Below are 17,174 nucleotides of genomic sequence, written 5' to 3'. Positions count from 1 at the left end.
TCCACTTCACATATCTGAGAAGCTCACAAATGTGTGTACTTACCAATGTAAAGCACAAAAGTTAAACATGTGAATGAGGATTGACTGTGTATAGGTACTACAGTTCACTCAGGTAAGAAAGACCAACATTTTGAGTTAAGGTAGTTATACTCACTAATCATGACTTGGGAAAGTGGTAACATGTTGCATGTTGATTACCAATTTTTACTAAGAAGTTCTCTGTACTCTGTATATGTGACAACAAGAACCCTATAAAACCAGGAGGGCAGCTTCTCCTAGACCTTTCAATGTTTCATCATACAAAAATTATATCACCAACTAGCTTAGATAAAGTATCTTGCAGTGCATCACTGTTGCTCATCAAGCACATTGCATACGGTAAATCACAAAAGTGCCCTACCAGAGGCTACAATCATTGCTGAAATTTTCAGCAAAGCTAGTGTTATTAATTCCTTATTAAAATCATTATACTTTGCATCATGTGTTTTTAAATTGGGTCAGAATATGTCTATACATAAAAAAAAATGCTTTTATATTTCTATTAAATATATTTTACATTATATATAAACAATGTACAAGATCAAATAAACTATAAGAGCAGCAAAGATTATATTTAATTTGTATAAAAAGAATGGGAAAAAATTAATAAAATCATAAGAGTAGTACTGAAAAAAAAACATACCTCTCCATCTATGACGCCTCGAAATACAGAAGGTAAAATTGGCTGGAACACATGGGGACCAAGCATTGGATTAACTTTGATAACTACTTCAACAACCTAGAAAATGAACATAAACAATGCTATGTATTATCTTTGAGTCATTTTATTGAAATGTTCATGTGTATTGACCACAAAGTGGAGGCAGCATTAAAAATTGAACTGAGAGAAAGAACATAGAACATAAGGAATCTGACAAACGAAAGGAGGCCATTCAGTCCATCAAACCCATTTGATTTCTTTTTTAATACTGTGAACAGCGACTCAAACATCATGGAGGAACTGATGTGGAATACCTGGTTGACTTACTGTATGTATCATCCCTGTACCAGCAAGCAGAGAGTTGCTCTAATTCTTTCCCAATATCAGACCCAGTTTTTTCAGAATGCATGTCTTGATTTCCATTCATATCTAATGAAAATACAGGTGCCCTGTTCATCCTTTCAGGAGAGCTCCTCCCCAAGAGTGGTAAACAGCTCCTGTGGTTCTCCAGTATTAATGAGTTTCCATTGATCACAACTGGTGAGGAGGGCAGAGACAGGTCTCCATCACCCATTGAAGGACTTTCTGAAGACCCCGTTTCCAACAATGGAATCTTTAGACTGAACATTCTTTCAACCCTCTTTGCTACTTCACTGCTGCCAAGTTCCCCTACACATCCAGATCGAATGATAGAATCTGTGGGTATCTGGGCAGATTCCATGTCCATGTTCAAATCCAAATCACTTCCATAATTCTGATGCACACTGTCAAAAATCCTGCTTAGTGAGCTAGTGAACTAGTCTCTCAAAAATAACATGGAAAAGAATGACAAATGTCTGGTATGAATCCACAATCTTGGACAAACAGCCCAGTGCAATACTTCGAATAAGCAGTGTTGCCACAATGACATCAAATGATGCAACTTCTGGTAGGTATGGCCTACCAACCAGGACCCACATTTAGCGAGAAGTGATCAAATCTGTGGCTCCTATTTAAAAAACATGCCTATCACAGAAGCAATTGACCCTCAGAAACTTGCCTTCTGATTGGGTTCTGACTGAGTCTGACAGATCTCTTCCTATCTGAGTTTCTTCAAGTTTCCAATTGCCTTTGGATTGCCATTATCACTGGAATTTACAACTTTCTACAGTGAAATATTGCCCAAGTAGTACATTAGAGGGTGTAGTAACACAATCTGTTCCAACTCTGCTTTAAGACAGACAGAGGGTTTTAAAGTAATCAACATAAGTTGAGACACCTGTGCAAATTGTTTGCTTCAACCTACAAGGCTTAATTTACTTAAATCGCTGCAGAAAATTTGTAGGTTGTAACCTATTAACTGTTTCCTGATGGAGGCCCATTTCTAATATTCTGAAATTTCCTTTGTTCAGTTTTTGCTGAGACTTTAAATTATATAATTTTAAAAAGAGGTGGACAAATGATAAGTATTGAGGTGAATCTATTACATTTTGGGATTGTTTGGCAGGCAGAGGTACATAAAATATTGTATAAGAAAAGAGGAATAGATTCAACCAAATAACAAATCCTAGAAGATAAAATTTCTAAGCCTGTAGAAAAACTAAAATATACTTAAAAAAAAACAATAAACTATCACTTAAAGAAACAAAGGTTACATTCAAAGACATAAATATAAAAAAATTGTGGAGATATCTTAAGCTTACAGTGTATGCAGCAATATTTGTCAACTAGAAAGTTACTGCAAAAAGAATGAAAAACTCCTAAAGCAAAAATTGAAAGACACGTCTGTCACTACAAGAAATGTATGTATGTTACAATTTCTTCTATGAAGTACCCACCGTTTTGCATGTCTGCCTCAAAATATTTCTAATATTGTTTCCGTATCTTTAATAAATTGTGTACAACTGTACTGCTGGTAAATAGATGGCAATCAGTGTTGACTAGAACACATAGCAAAGCACAAAGACAGTGTTTAAACAAGATTTCCATTACATGGTTAACCAAGCAGGTGTGATTTGGTGGACATTTGCTTAGTGTATGTACAGCTCTAATCCAGTAACAGGACAAAAATTAGGCAGTGTCATGCCCCTTTCAGCTTTAACTCCCTGTAGAGTTGCCTTTTTGATACAAGGCAGATGTCTGAAGTTACCATTCAGTCTAACCTCATGAAGAAAGTTTTATTAATATACCAGGAGACGCTATGAAAGAGATTTTAGTGCTTGTATGTCATTCCTTTAGGCAAAATTAATTTGCATAAAAAGATGAGCATGGGGATTGTTAAACATTCTTGGTAAAAATCGAATAATATTATAGATGTGAATAATAGCATATTATAAAAAGGGTGGATAAAAAATGGATCTCCATACTATATATAATTGTATGCTAATTAAACTAGCAGAAGTGACATATACTGTACACTGTATGTGTGATTGTGTGTGTCCATTTATGTCTAATAACCCATAACCCATTATTACAAAGTGAAAACATTTTCCAAAAACATTTTCAGATTTATTAAAAATCAAAAACTGAAATCAGAGAGATTCAGACTTTTAATTCAGTATTTTGCAGCAGCCTCTGAGGCAGCAATTGCAGCTTAAGTCTTCTTGAGTAAGTCTGCATAAACTTTGCACACCTGGATTCGGGCAGTAAACACTAGAATCTCGGAAGCCTACGGAAAAAGTAGTAATGCTGGGCCACCTTACATTCCTTTGCACCTCTTCATCAACGTCTTTGATTTGGAAATGTGTCAATCAGCACAAGCAGCAAGCAGACTCCAGGCCTGTTTATCTGGGAGTGAAGTGCCTCGAGTTGTATAAGGTAAACAATATATTGTTATTTGGAATACATACATTTCATGTGTGTTCTGTTTCTACAACGATCTGGGTAAATGTTGGATGACAGAAAATGCGAGACAAGAAATGTTGAACACATAACTAAAACAAACTTTTTCCATGTATTTTATTCATCTCCTAATTGACTCTTTTGGTTTGTACATTACTGTGTGGATTACAGCCCAAAGTAAAATTTAATTGAAGTTTTAATTAATTTCTTGCAAAATCTTTCCAAAAACAAGAGACAAACTGATAACCTCGGTCTGAATATTTTGGTGAACAATTTAATCTAAATTTATCCTAGAAAATCTGAAAACTATGATGTTGTTGGCAATTTCTTTAATGCGATGAAATGGGAGGCCCTGTCAACAATGACAAGAATGGTTGTAAATCCTTTTAGGGGCGGAATGTGGAGTTAAAAAAATCTAATGATGTATTCTCCCAGGGCTTTTGTGGTGGACCTAACAGTTGCAAAACAATTGCGAAAGACATAAAAGTTGTCTTTGTGCTGGTGAACCAAATACTTTTGAAAATTATTTTACATAGTCTTAAAATACTAATATGCCCAGATACATGCATACATAACGTAAGCCTAGATAAGAGACTTATCAACTAGCAAAGAAATTAAAAATGCAACATTAGAATGTTTAGTGTTATTGATTATTGGTTGTTGATGAAAATTTACACTGGTTAATAAAGCAGAATATTTGGAAGACGTACATGGGACTTGTGGCCTGACTGAGAAGTACCATGGGATGGATAAGTTCACTGACTACATCAACTTCTGTATGGACATTGTAGTTCCAGTAAGAACTGTACTCTGCTATGCTAACAACAAGCCATGGATTACAAGTGACATCAAGGGCCTTTTGAACCAGAAGAAAAGGGCTTTTAAAGACGGTGATCAGCATGAGCTCAAGCGTGTGCAGAAGGAACTCCGAGTCCAGCTCAGGGCGGCGAAGGAGCAGTACAGAAGAAAGCTGGAGCAGAAGTTGCAGAATAACAGCATGAAGGAAGTGTGGGATGGGATGAAGATCATCACTGGCTGCAGCTCGAAGCGGGGTGCCACCATCGAGAGAGACGTGAAGAGAGCAAACCAAATGAACAACTTCTTTAACAGGTTTGACCACCCTAACCCACTCTCACTCTCAACTCGGAGTACTGCACCCTCCACACATCCTTCTGCTGATACCAGCATAGGAGAGACATCCCCACCCATAATTACAACAGCGCAAGTGAGCAGAGAGCTGAGGAGACTTCGTGCCAGCAAAGCAGCGGGTCCAGATGGAGTATCGCCACGACTGCTGAAGGTCTGTGCATCGGAGCTGGGGGGTCCTCTACAGCGCATCTTCAACCTGAGCCTGGAACAGGGGAGAGTCCCGAGGCTTTGGAAAACATCTTGCATCACCCCAGTCCCAAAGGTATCACGTTCTAATGAGCTGAATGACTTCTGGCCTGTTGCTCTGACATCACATGTGATGAAGACCATGGAGAGGCTGCTGCTTCACCACCTGAGGCCACAGGTTCAACACGCCCTCGACCCTCTGCAGTTTGCATATCAGGAGAAGTTGGGAGCGGAGGATGCCATCATCTATATGCTACATCGATCCCTCTCTCACTTGGACAGAGGCAGTGGTGCTGTAAGAATTATGTTTCTAGACTTCTCTAGCGCCTTCAACACAATCCAACCTCTGCTCCTTAGGAACAAGCTGACAGAGATGGGAGTAGATTCATACCTGGTGGCATGGATCGTGGACTATCTTAAAGACAGACCTCAGTATGTGCGTCTTGGGAACTGCATGTCTGACATTGTGGTCAGCCACACAGGAGTGCCACAAGGGACTGTACTTTCTCCGATCCTGTTCAGCCTATATACATCGGACTTCCGACACAACTCGGAGTCCTGCCACACGCAAAAGTTCGCTGATGACACTGCTATCGTGGGCTGCATCAGGAGTGGGCAGGAGGAGGAGTATAGGGACCTAATCAATGACTTTGTTAAATGGTGCGACTCAAACCACCTACACCTGAACACCAGCAAAACCAAGGAGCTGGTGGTGGATTTTAGGAGGCCCAGACCCCTCATGGACCCCGTGATCATCAGATGTGACTGTGTGCAGATGGTGCAGACATCTAAATACCTGGGAATGCAGCTGGATGATAAATTAGACTGGACTGCCAATACTGATGCTCTGTGTAAGAAAGGACAGAGCTGGTTATACTTCCTTAGAAGGCTGGCGTCCTTCAACATCTGCAATAAGATGCTGCAGATGTTCTATCAGACGGTTGTGGTGAGCGCCCTCTTCTACGCGGTGGTGTGCTGGGGAGGCAGCATTAAGAAGAAAGACGCCTCACGCCTGGACAAACTGGTGAGGAAGGTAGGCTCTATTGTTGGCATGGAGCTAGACAGTTTGACATCTGTGGCAGAGCGACGGGCGCTCAGCAGGCTCCTATCAATTATGCAAAATCCACTGCATCCACTAAACAGTGTCATCTCTAGACAGAGGAGCAGCTTCAGCGACAGACTGCTGTCACTGTCCTGCTCTACTGACAGACTGAGGAGATCGTTCCTCCCCCAAACTATGTGACTCTTCAATTCCACCCGGGGGGGGGGGTAAACGTTAACATTATATAAAGTTATTGTATGTTTTTACCTGCATTATTATCAATCTTTAATTTAATATTATTTTTTGTATCAGTAAGGTGCTGCTGGAGTATGTGAATTTCCCCTTGGGATTAATAAAGTATCTATCTATCTAAAAAGCATGCATTATTGACATTGAATGTTGATGCCCAGATGTGAACGGTTGCCTTAGTTCTGCAGACTAGTCCATAATAACTTAAAAAAAAAAACACAACTGCTTATATTCTTTCACTATACAAAAGCTTTTTTCCCTACTTCACAAAGATACCGTATGCTGCTACTGAATTAGCAAAGCACTTGTGTGCATCACTGAGAGAGAATATTGAACAGGTACATAGCCAGGGCTTGTTGTGGGGCATTTTTCTGTTTTAGAGGAAGAGTACCTAATTAAAATGGTTACGGCACCTTGCGCTCTGACAGAAAACACTCCCTTCCCCAACAACCTCCCCTCACCATCTGGCATGGTCTTTGATATAATGTACTTCTAACAATGCACTCAAAACTTAGTGAGGAACCCCAACACCAGATAGATTATAAAATTGCATAAAATTTGAAATGCACTGTCAGGAGGACAAAAGAGGCTTTAAAAAGTAGCAGAAATTATTGGTATACACTTCAAGGACTTCAGGTAGTATGAAGATGGCCCTAGGATGGCAGCCACAGTACTTTGGTCTTCCATCTTTGTCTGTCTTTTTGTGTTAAATTCATTGTCACCATGCAAAATTACAGAACATATACACAGAAAGAGCTTCTGTATATCAGTTGCAGTGTGCCACCTGATGCAACTCCAGGTACTATAACTCCATCTGTGGATCTTACAACTTTGTTGATCACATGTGTTCATGCAGCTATATAGGTAGCGTGACGGCAGAAAAGCTGGTGTCCTGGCTCGATTCAGGAAGCGAGGATTACAACAACCACTGCCTGGAATATGTCTATCTAATGTGCACTCGCTGGCAAACAAAGTCAACAAATTGCAGCTATTAATATGTACTAAAACAGAAGTTTCTTTTTTATGTGTTCTGTGTTTTACTGAAATGTGCCTGGATGACTCTGTGCTAAAAAAAATTATTAGTGCCTTTATAATTACCTTAAATGACATAAGCTTGACATATACATAACAAATGTGTCACAAAAGTAAGTACTAAACAACAGTAGCAGTGTCAAGATTGTGGGGAGTGTGAACATGTTTCATGAACATTGCAGCAGTCTATTAGCCAGGAACAACAATATGAAGAATTTCTGTACTGTTATGGTTTGGTCTAGAAATGGCTCCATAAGCTGTATAATAACATTCTCGGAAAGCCTTTATCCCATGGGACGACTGTGGTCCTTTCCTAAATAAGGAGTTGCATTGAATGTGAACATTTCCAGGGTCTTGGCGTCTTCTATTCTGAAAGAATCTGCATTCTACTGAAACGCCACAGGGCACTTTGTATATAAATCCCTCATGTGCTACCTGTGAAAAAGATGCCATCATTATGTGCCCAAAAATAGTTTGGAAATATCCATCCATCCATCCATTTTCCAACCCGCTGAATCCGAACACAGGGTCACGGGGGTCTGCTGGAGCCAATCCCAGCCAACACAGGGCGCAGGGCAGGGAACCAATCCCGGGCAGGGCGCCAACCCACCGCAGGACACACACACAAACACCCACACACCAAGAGATTGGAAATATTCTTAAATAAATTTACACAGACTGAGATCAAAAGTATGTTTTTATTATATTAAATGTAATATAACGCAAACACACACACATACATTTGAATGTCTTTTGTGTATTGATTGGATACCCTTACCTCGAGAAAATAATACCAGGAATCTGATAAAATAATTATTGCTAGTTTCCCTCCATTAACACAAGGATGCCTAATAAACACAAAAGGCATTTTTTCTTAAATTGAAACCTTTACTGCTTCAAAGTGTACGTTTTAAGACTTTTTCTATCACCTATGGTCCCAGCTAGCCTAAAGACCCATTTTAAACTGTAAGAACAGACAAGGTATTTTTAAAATTTAAAATTTTAAATGCTTCACTTCAGAACACAATTGCAATTGGAAAATTTATATATACGAAGTCTGTCTATTAAATAAGAAGACTGTGTTGCTATCTCTTAAACAAAGCTGTGAGAACTGATTATGAACACTTGCTATGCAGGTTTAAACCTGTCCAACTAACACGGCAACACTCTCTGCCATTTAGTTGATTGTCAGTTACCATTTAATGCAGTTGTGTTTCCCCTTGAGTGCTGGAATCATGTGAAGTTTAAAAGTTGAGCAACGTGTCAATTTGAAATTTTTAGTAAAATTAAACAAAACATAAATGGAATCTTTTCAAATGCTTACGGAGTCTTACAGGGAACACTGCATGTCCTGTGCGCATGTGTTTTTCCTAAATTGAAATCAGTGCTTAAAAGAACACGTATTGACTCAATGGATGCAGTAAAGAAGAAAACGGCTAATGTCTTGCAACAGCTGACAGAAACTGATCTGCTCCATGTCTTCAACCAATGGAAACCAAAACTGCATTGGTGCATAATTGCGAATGGGGAGTATGATGAAGAGGACAAGCATTACAATTGTTATATAAATAAAAGTGAGTTATTGTGTCAGTCTCATTATTAAATAGACAGACCTCATACCATGATTGTGAAGAAATAACTTCCACTTGAAAAACACCAAACTTATTCTTTAAAATTCACAAAATATTTAAAAATTCCAAGCATACAAAACATAAATATAAACAAAAATGACTTTATGTGTATTTTGACAAAATGTTGTTAGATAACAGAATAAATATTAGGACACCCAGAAAAAATATTCAGCTCCTTGACAACTTCTCTAATTTTTCTACATTAAAATTTTGTTTTCTAGGATATTTCTATTTCAATGCACTGAAATGTAAAATGATTTTTTTTCTGATTTGCATTGCTTAAACCTTAACAAATACTGAAAAAAACAAGAATATATGCTGTTTGCGTAAGTATTAAATGTTCACTGTTTAATATTTTGTAGAGCCACCTTTTATAGACATAAAGCTTTGGATCTTACGGGTTTTTACCAGCTTTGCACATTGCTTGGGAGTTATTCTGGTACAGTTTACTTGGAAAATGCTTGTGCACAGCAATTTTTAAATAGTACCACAGATTCTATATCAGAGCTTTGACCTGGCCATTGCATGACAGTCACTTTTTTGTCCTTTAGCCAGCCCTAGCTTATTTTGGTCTTATGTTTGGGATCACTGTACTACTGAAAGATGAACTTTTGGCTAGGCATCGGTTTTCTATCAGACTGAAACAGGTTTTCTTGCAGTATTCTCTTGAATTATCCACCATCCATTCCTCCTTTTATCATTAACTATCCCTGGGCATCCTTCGTAAAGAGCAGGGTGTATCCTGATGTTCTGGCTAAATTGTCCACCATGGCCTAATCATTCCCTGCCTCTGATTGCATAACTATCTCTCACCCCTTCACAACCTAATAGCTCATGTGTGGTGAGCGTACTGGCACAAATTGGATACCATCGCATCATCCAGGTATCTAGAAAAGTGCTATATAAATGTAATTATTATTATTATTGTTATTAAAAATTGTAACAGAATGATAGGAAAATAATTGTTTTTCATACTGCTATTAAACTATTAATACAATTATTCAAACAGTCAACAGCTTCCATAAGGTGCAGTTTATATTTATTAAAATGTAAATGTCAGGGTTGACTTACAAATAATCTATTTTCTGAGGAAAAAAATTAAGGTAATTTTAATGGGTCCAAAACACTACCTTTAACATAAAAACTTTTTTTTTTTTTTTTAAAACAAACTTAGCTTTCATAAATGGTAATGATCAATGATTTGCATGACACACAAACAATATTTTTTGGTTTACATCATTTTGTTTTTAATCTGATGACAACGACCTGGATCTATATTGTCACACATGTTAAACAATGCTTTCATAAAGATAAATTTGTCTTGTATAACGTGAGTTCATAGGTATACTCATAGGATTACTTAAACACTGATAAACATGAACCAAAAGCAGGTCAAAATTAAAAGGTACCTTAAGAACTTGGACTTGACCCTCTGTAGTGATATCCTTCAGTAAATCACAAAATGACTGGCATAAAGAAACAGCATAGTTCTGAAATTAAGCAAAAACATTGCCATAAATACAAAGATTGAAAATACATTCAATACATTCATCTGAATCATTTAAAATGAACACTTATTGTATACATGACATATTGCAGTAACATTCTGGCCACAATTGGTTTTGGCTGACTCCACTGCTGATATCCTAAACACGGTCCATTCAGATATCATCTCCCTGACTTGACCTGAGTAGTAGGAGAAACTTTCCCAGAGGTAGAAGTTACCCATGTTAGTCATTCTCCCATTTGGGTTTTTCAGGCCTATACAATGGCCCTTCCATCCATTGGTGCTTGCTCACCTTAAATGGTAAATTATTGACAGCCCAGCACCTCTCCTTACCCAATCGCCCAGAACCTGCAGCTTCAGATCAGATGACACAATTAGAAAGTCAATCACTCACATTTGCCCTCTGCAATACTTATTTTCTTGATTTCAAACATGAACATTGTGTTTAGTATGGAGAATTAATAATTAGTACAATGCGGATTTCATCTTGATCATCAAACAGTGGATCAACTCCTTGCCCTAAAACAAATATTTGAGAGGATATGTGCTCTGTGAATTTGGAAAACGCTTATGACTGTGTACCCTGTGGTATCATGTGGAGGTAGTTTAGACTAGAATCCCTAAAGCCTACGAAAAAAGTTATGCCGGGACACCTTAAATTCCTTTGCACCTCTTCATCAGCGTCTTTGTTTTGCAAATATGTCAATCAGCACAACCAGCTAGCAGCTTGCTATCCCATTCCCCACCGATGCAGCTGATGTTCTCCCAGCTCAAGTCTCTTTATCTGGGTGTGAGGTGCCTGGAATTGTGTAGGGTAAATAATATATTATGTGGCATGCGACTGGGGGTGGTACCCAGCCGGGACGCCCAGGAGGACCGGAGGAGGGCTTGCGCCTCCTCCAGACCACGAGGGGGCGACCGCCCTGGTTGCTTTGGGGGCCACGGGTACAGAGCTTTGAAGCTCAACCCTGTAGGGGCCCGTGGTCAAGGCCAGGGGGCGCCCGGATGCCTTGGCAGCACTGGACCTGAGCACTTCCGCCACACCCAGAAGTGCTGGGGGAGAAGAGAAGCAGGGACACCCGGAGTGCTTCCGGGGATGCAGCCGGCACTTCCGCCACACTTGGGAGTGCCGGTGGAAGACTGCCAGGAAGCACCTGGAGCACATCCGGGTGGCTATAAAAGGGGCCGCCTCCCTTCATTCAGGGCTAGAGTCGGGTGGAAGAGAACGAGGTCTCTGGAGGAGGCGGCCTGAAGTGAGAGAGAAGGCATTTTATTGAGGGCCTGGACTGGGGTGATTGGTGCTGCGGCACTGGGTTGTGCTTCATTTGAACTATGAATACTGTAGATTGTAAATAAACGTGTGTGGTGATTTTAAAAACGATGCACGTCTGTCTGTGTCCGGGCTGCTTCCCACAATTGTTATTTGGAATACATACATTTCATGTGTGTTCTGTGTCTAACACGGTCTGGATAAATGTAGGATGACAGGAAATGCAAGCCAAGAAATGTTGAACACATAGCTAAAACAGAACTTTTTTTTCATGTCATAATAATGACAAAATGCTGATGGAAAGTGTATAATGTGTGAAGACTAAAGTCCAAATATCAAATAAACAGTTTCAAAAAAGGTATAACAAAACAAGTGCGCCTTTATTCAAGAATATAACCGAAGAAAAGGAAGTTATTCAATTTACATGTTGCTGTCAATATGTAAAAACCGAAGCCCAAATATCAATTGCATGGCTGGTGTAGAGGTAAGAACGGCTGTATCTAAATCAAGAGGTTGTGGGTTCGATCCTGGGTCTTTCCCGCATTACCGTTATGAGTAGCGAGCAGCTGTTATTACTATTATAAAATAAAAACATACATTTACTTTGAGTCTGTAACAGCTGATGTAAAGTTTTGCTACTTGTAAAAGATATTGCTGAAGGGATATAAGCAGACACACAAAAGTTGGTGAATCATGTCTTCTTAGTATCTTGTTGTTACATGGATTTTTTTAATTCAGTTTTATTCTTAAATAAAAGCACACTTGTTTCATTATACCTTTGCGAAAATGTAAATTTTATATTCCAGTAACCACTTGAATGATATCACATCTGTCTTTACCTCTCTCATACACGTACGAACACATCCATGCATGAAACAATTATTTGAACACTAGACATTAAGCCTGTTACAATAACGGGCGCTAGAACAGTAGTGTATAAACATTAGTAGTAACAGTCTATATTAAATGGCAAGGGACCTTGACCTCATTCTGTTTCTTGTCTTAAAAATATTGTCAAAAATATTTTTGCAAAAAGCCTAAAGTAAAATAATAATAAAAACAAAATAGAAACGTATATGACAATACAGTAAGTATAGTTAATATTACATTTATCCTCTCCTCTGTGGCTGTTGATTGATGTGTTGTGTCTGTTTGAAGATCTCCTATCCTGCCTCTCTTTATTTTAGTTTGCTGTGGCGCCTCTCCAGCAAGTACTGTGCAGTTCCCCAGCAAGTATTTTAATCTGTGCTGGCATGGAGCTGATTATTTTATGTGTGGCGTCTCCCCAGCAACGGATTTTATGTGCGCGAAAATAAATCTACTTTTAAAAGTCATCTTATTGTAATATCATGAAAATTCGTATATTTAGGAAACCCCCTTCAACGACTGATACTTTACACTTTACCGGGCCAAGCTTTTTAATCGCAAATCTGATATCCTCAGAGTGAACACTTGCACAACAACACACACTAATCCCACCTCTTTGGGGAAGCTGGTCTCCGCGTATCAGTACCTGATTGGATTTTTTGTGCCTTATGTTTTAGGTGTTCCCTCATTTCCTGAAATCCGATTGGATCGGCCGTGCAATATTTTATAGGTCCTACCCCCTCTGTCATGTGTGACGAGTCAGGCAGCCTTTGAAGCATCTGCTAGAGGCCGGTGACTCTGCCACTCATTCCGCCCTTCCCTGTACTTCCGTCTTGTCCGTAATATGAGTTTATTTTCTGTCACAACAGTGGGCAATCAACAGAGTCTCCCCAGGAACTGATGTAATGTGTGGCATGTAGCTGATAATCGTGGCTGTAGCGTCTCTCCACCAAGTACTGTGCAGTTCCCCAGCAAGTATTTTAATCTGTGCTGGCGTGCAGCTGATTACTGTATGTGTGGCGTCTCCCCAGCAATGGATTTTATGTGCGCGGCCACGAGTACCCAATCAGCACTCTCCCCAGCAATGATGTCCTTTATTAAAGACTGCCCCGCGCATGCGCACTTCATCAGAAGACAAGACATGGACACATGGACGCACACAGGGATTTTATTAAAGAGGATGATTTGCCATTTCAGCATAATTTTTTTTTCCCCGATCTTGCCCAGTCTCTGCGTTATGGTGCATGGTACTAGGAATGCAGACAAGACTACTACTTTTTGGGCGCATTACCGTCAGCACGGCACTGCCAGATTCAAGTGCTAGCATGGAGAATTGCACGTGTACTATAGTGACTTTAGCTACAGGTGGAAGTTCCCGTCCCACTTTATGGTGCCAAGCAGAGTTGTGTTGCAATGCAGCAATTTATTAACCAGCAAAAGAGATGTGAAGAAGTTGTCTGTTGTTACGGTTCTGATAGTGGTCACAGGACATCCTATCTTTGACTGCCGGTATAATAAATAGTTCTGACCACATATCAACCATAGCACCAACTGTGGTCATCGCTGCTCCTGTGAAAAGAATGGAGATAAACACCATCAACTCACAGAGGGAGAGGCAAGTTTGTTATACCATGTGAACGTGATGGAGATAATAAAACATGAAAAAAGTTTCTGTTTTAGTTATGTGTTCAACATTTCTTGCCTCACATCTCCTGTCATCCTACATTTATCCAGATTATTGTAGAAATATAACACAAATGAAATGTATGTATTCCAAATAACAATATATTATTTACCCTACACAATTCCAGGCACCTCACACCCAGATAAAGAGACTTGAGCTGGGAGAACTTCAGATGCATTGGTGGGGGATGGGATAGCAGGCTGCTTGCTGCTTGTGCTGATTGACACATTTGCAAAACAAAGACAAAGATGTGAAGAGGTGCGAAGGAATTTAAGGTGGCCAGATATTACAAAGTTTTTGTAGGCTTCATGGATACTAATGTTAAGAGTATAGGTTTCTGGGGATGCCAATTCAAGTCATTCAGTAGCTGTGTTTGGACATGTTTCTGGGGATGCCAAATCATGTCATTCAGTAGCTGTGTTTGCACAAGTGCCCTTAACACTAGAATCCCTGAAGCTTACAAGTTTTTGTGTTGTCCCTGACCTCCTTAAATTTTCCTGACAAATGCCATGAAGCTCATAGTTCCTTATCACTGCACTAATAGCCCGCTTTTGTTTTGTAAATGTGTGGTTTAGCAGAAAGTAGCCTGCTACACTCCCCAATCCACCATTTAGTCAGATGAAAGCATCACCCTGCTGAAATCCTCACAGATGAAGTCTGTGTTGAAGTGTTTATCTGATGATGTGTTTGTAAGGAATTATATAGGTAATGAAATATCATGATTTGAAATACATACATTTCATGTGTGTTCCTTTTCTACAATAATCTGTGTAAATAGAGAATGACAGAGGAAATGTGAGGCAAGGATGGCTGAACACACGGCTAAAACAGAAATTTTTTTCATATGTTATAGTAATAACATAATTTTGACGTGAAGGGTAGGATGTGTGAAGTCCAAGTATCCAAGAAACAAAAAAAAATCTAAATAAAATCTCCAGCAGTGGAAATGAAAAACAATAAAATTAAGTGACAAAAACAATAAATATAATCACAAATAAAATTAATCTAAACTACTAACAAATCAGTCGGCAAACAGATCAAAATTAAGAAGCATATACATTAACAAATGCTATGTGATAAAAACATGTTTTTATATGAGACTTAAAAATTGCTGCAAAATTAGCAATCAGATCTAATAATCGATGGTAAGCTGTTCTAAAGTCTAGGGGCCATCACAGAAAATGCTTTGTCACCTTTAGTCTACACTTTGGAACAGCGTCAGCAGTTCTGTAGCATGATTGGAAATAAAACCATACAAAGTCTTGAAAATAACAAATAAAAAATAAAAAATTTTAATTCATTTTATATTGAATTGGAAGCCAGTGAAGTGATGCTAAAATTGGAGAAATATGATCATGATGTTTGGACCTAGTAAGAAGTCTAGCAGCAGCATTCTCTGTCACTTGAAGCTGAATAAGAGAAATGCTGTTCAATGCAGCAAACATGGCATTGTGACAATCAAGACAAGATGGATAAAAGCAGGAGTAATTCTTTTAGTGTCTTCAAATAGTAATTAAGGCAACAATATTTTGCTATACTGTGATTTTGTGTATCTCAAAAATTAGTAAAGTAGTAAACGTTTTCTCATATCATCTTTAATAATGCCACATACACAGTGGTCTTAATTAAAGCACCTTGTAGACCTCCAAATTGGCACATCTTTGTTTTATTGTTTAAATTTCTGGCATATGCTTTAATTGTTTCACCTGGCTTTTGATTTATTGTATTGCATTTTTGATTCTCTGAAGTTTTGTTTGACTGTAGATAGTTCAAAAAAGCATGTTTTAAGCATTTCAGATTTTCAATTCTTCTTTGCTCGAGTTGAAACATGTGGCTTTAAAGAGCTTTCCCACTTGTGCATAGTGCATTGCTGACCCAACTCCACTCTAGTTCTGAACTATGCTGTACTTTTAAGAGTTTTTTTTTTTAACAGTTCAATAAAAAACAGATATTTTACCTACTAATATCACTATAAAACATGAAGTCTTAGCACTTAATTGGAAAAAGCACCAATAATTAATACAATACCTGTAAAAATTCAGTTGCTGACAAAAAAACATAGGCATTCACAATCTGGAAGCAGGTCCTAAGGTTTTCAGAACTGAGCTCTAGAAATTAAAACAAACATATGAATATGATTTGACAAAAGGAGAACATAACACTGCTCTTGGCTGCTTTTATATTCACAGTTGGTTATAGATTTGGGCTGTATCTGAAACACTGCTGATGAAAACAACTGAAATGTTTTCTGCTTTTCACATTTTTAAGAAAGGTCATCTCTAACATAACTGGACAAGATCATTATTATCTCAAAAAATGGCAGCAAAACGATGTAGTTGACTATTAAAGAAGAATATCTACATTCAAGCTCTATGATTGTAAATTGTAGACTCTTTATTATCCCACACTCAGTTATGATCTGAATTACACACTTTACCACTAAATTAATTGATTGAACATAGTTTAGAAAGACACACATCTGTGTATATAAGGTCCCACAATTCACACTGCTTCTTAGGACAAAAACCAAGCCACAAAATCTATGGAACTCTGCAGACATCTGCAATAAAACTGTGGTGAAGCACAGACTGGGGTATGGATATAAAGCTTTGAGTGTTTCCAGAAGCACCGGGGCCTTGATAATGGTGGAATCAAAGATGACTAGAACCACCATGACTCTTCCTAGAGTTGGCTATCTGGCCAAACTAAGAAACCAGCCCAGAACAGCGTTAGTCAGGGAACTGATCAAAAACCCAATGGTCACTCTAAAAGAGCTTCACAATTCCTCTACTGTGCTGGGAGAACCTGTTAGAAGGATAACTGTTTTAGCAGCATACCATCAATCAAGCATTTATAGGTGGAGATAAAAATGTAACCCTTTGGACAGAGCTCCAAGCACTATGTCTGATAAAGACCATACACTACTCATTACCTGTCTAATACCATCCATATGGCGAAGCATGATGGTGGCAGCATTATGCCACGGGATGCTTCTCAGCAGCAGGGACAAGAAGGCTGGTCAGAATTGAGGGAAGGT

The 17,174-nt window shown here is 38.7% G+C and overlaps 1 protein-coding gene across 1 annotated transcript in view; it reads right to left on the bottom strand.

Moving 5' to 3' along the window:
• ipo11 (importin 11) overlaps window positions 1-17,174 on the bottom strand; it is a 311,838-nt gene that overhangs the window by 64,042 nt on the left and 230,622 nt on the right. Inside the window, exons 23-25 of the mRNA XM_051929691.1 lie at window positions 16,166-16,245; window positions 10,219-10,299; window positions 683-778 (exon numbers count right to left, since the gene is read on the bottom strand). Coding sequence (XP_051785651.1) covers window positions 683-778; window positions 10,219-10,299; window positions 16,166-16,245 — 257 coding nt within the window. The remainder of the gene's footprint in view (window positions 1-682; window positions 779-10,218; window positions 10,300-16,165; window positions 16,246-17,174) is intronic.

Source organism: Erpetoichthys calabaricus, chromosome 7, assembly GCF_900747795.2.
Source record: "Erpetoichthys calabaricus chromosome 7, fErpCal1.3, whole genome shotgun sequence".
NCBI lineage: Eukaryota > Metazoa > Chordata > Cladistia > Polypteriformes > Polypteridae > Erpetoichthys > Erpetoichthys calabaricus.
The sequence above is the reverse complement of the archived record's forward strand: the minus strand, read 5'-3'. Positions and strand labels throughout refer to the sequence as shown.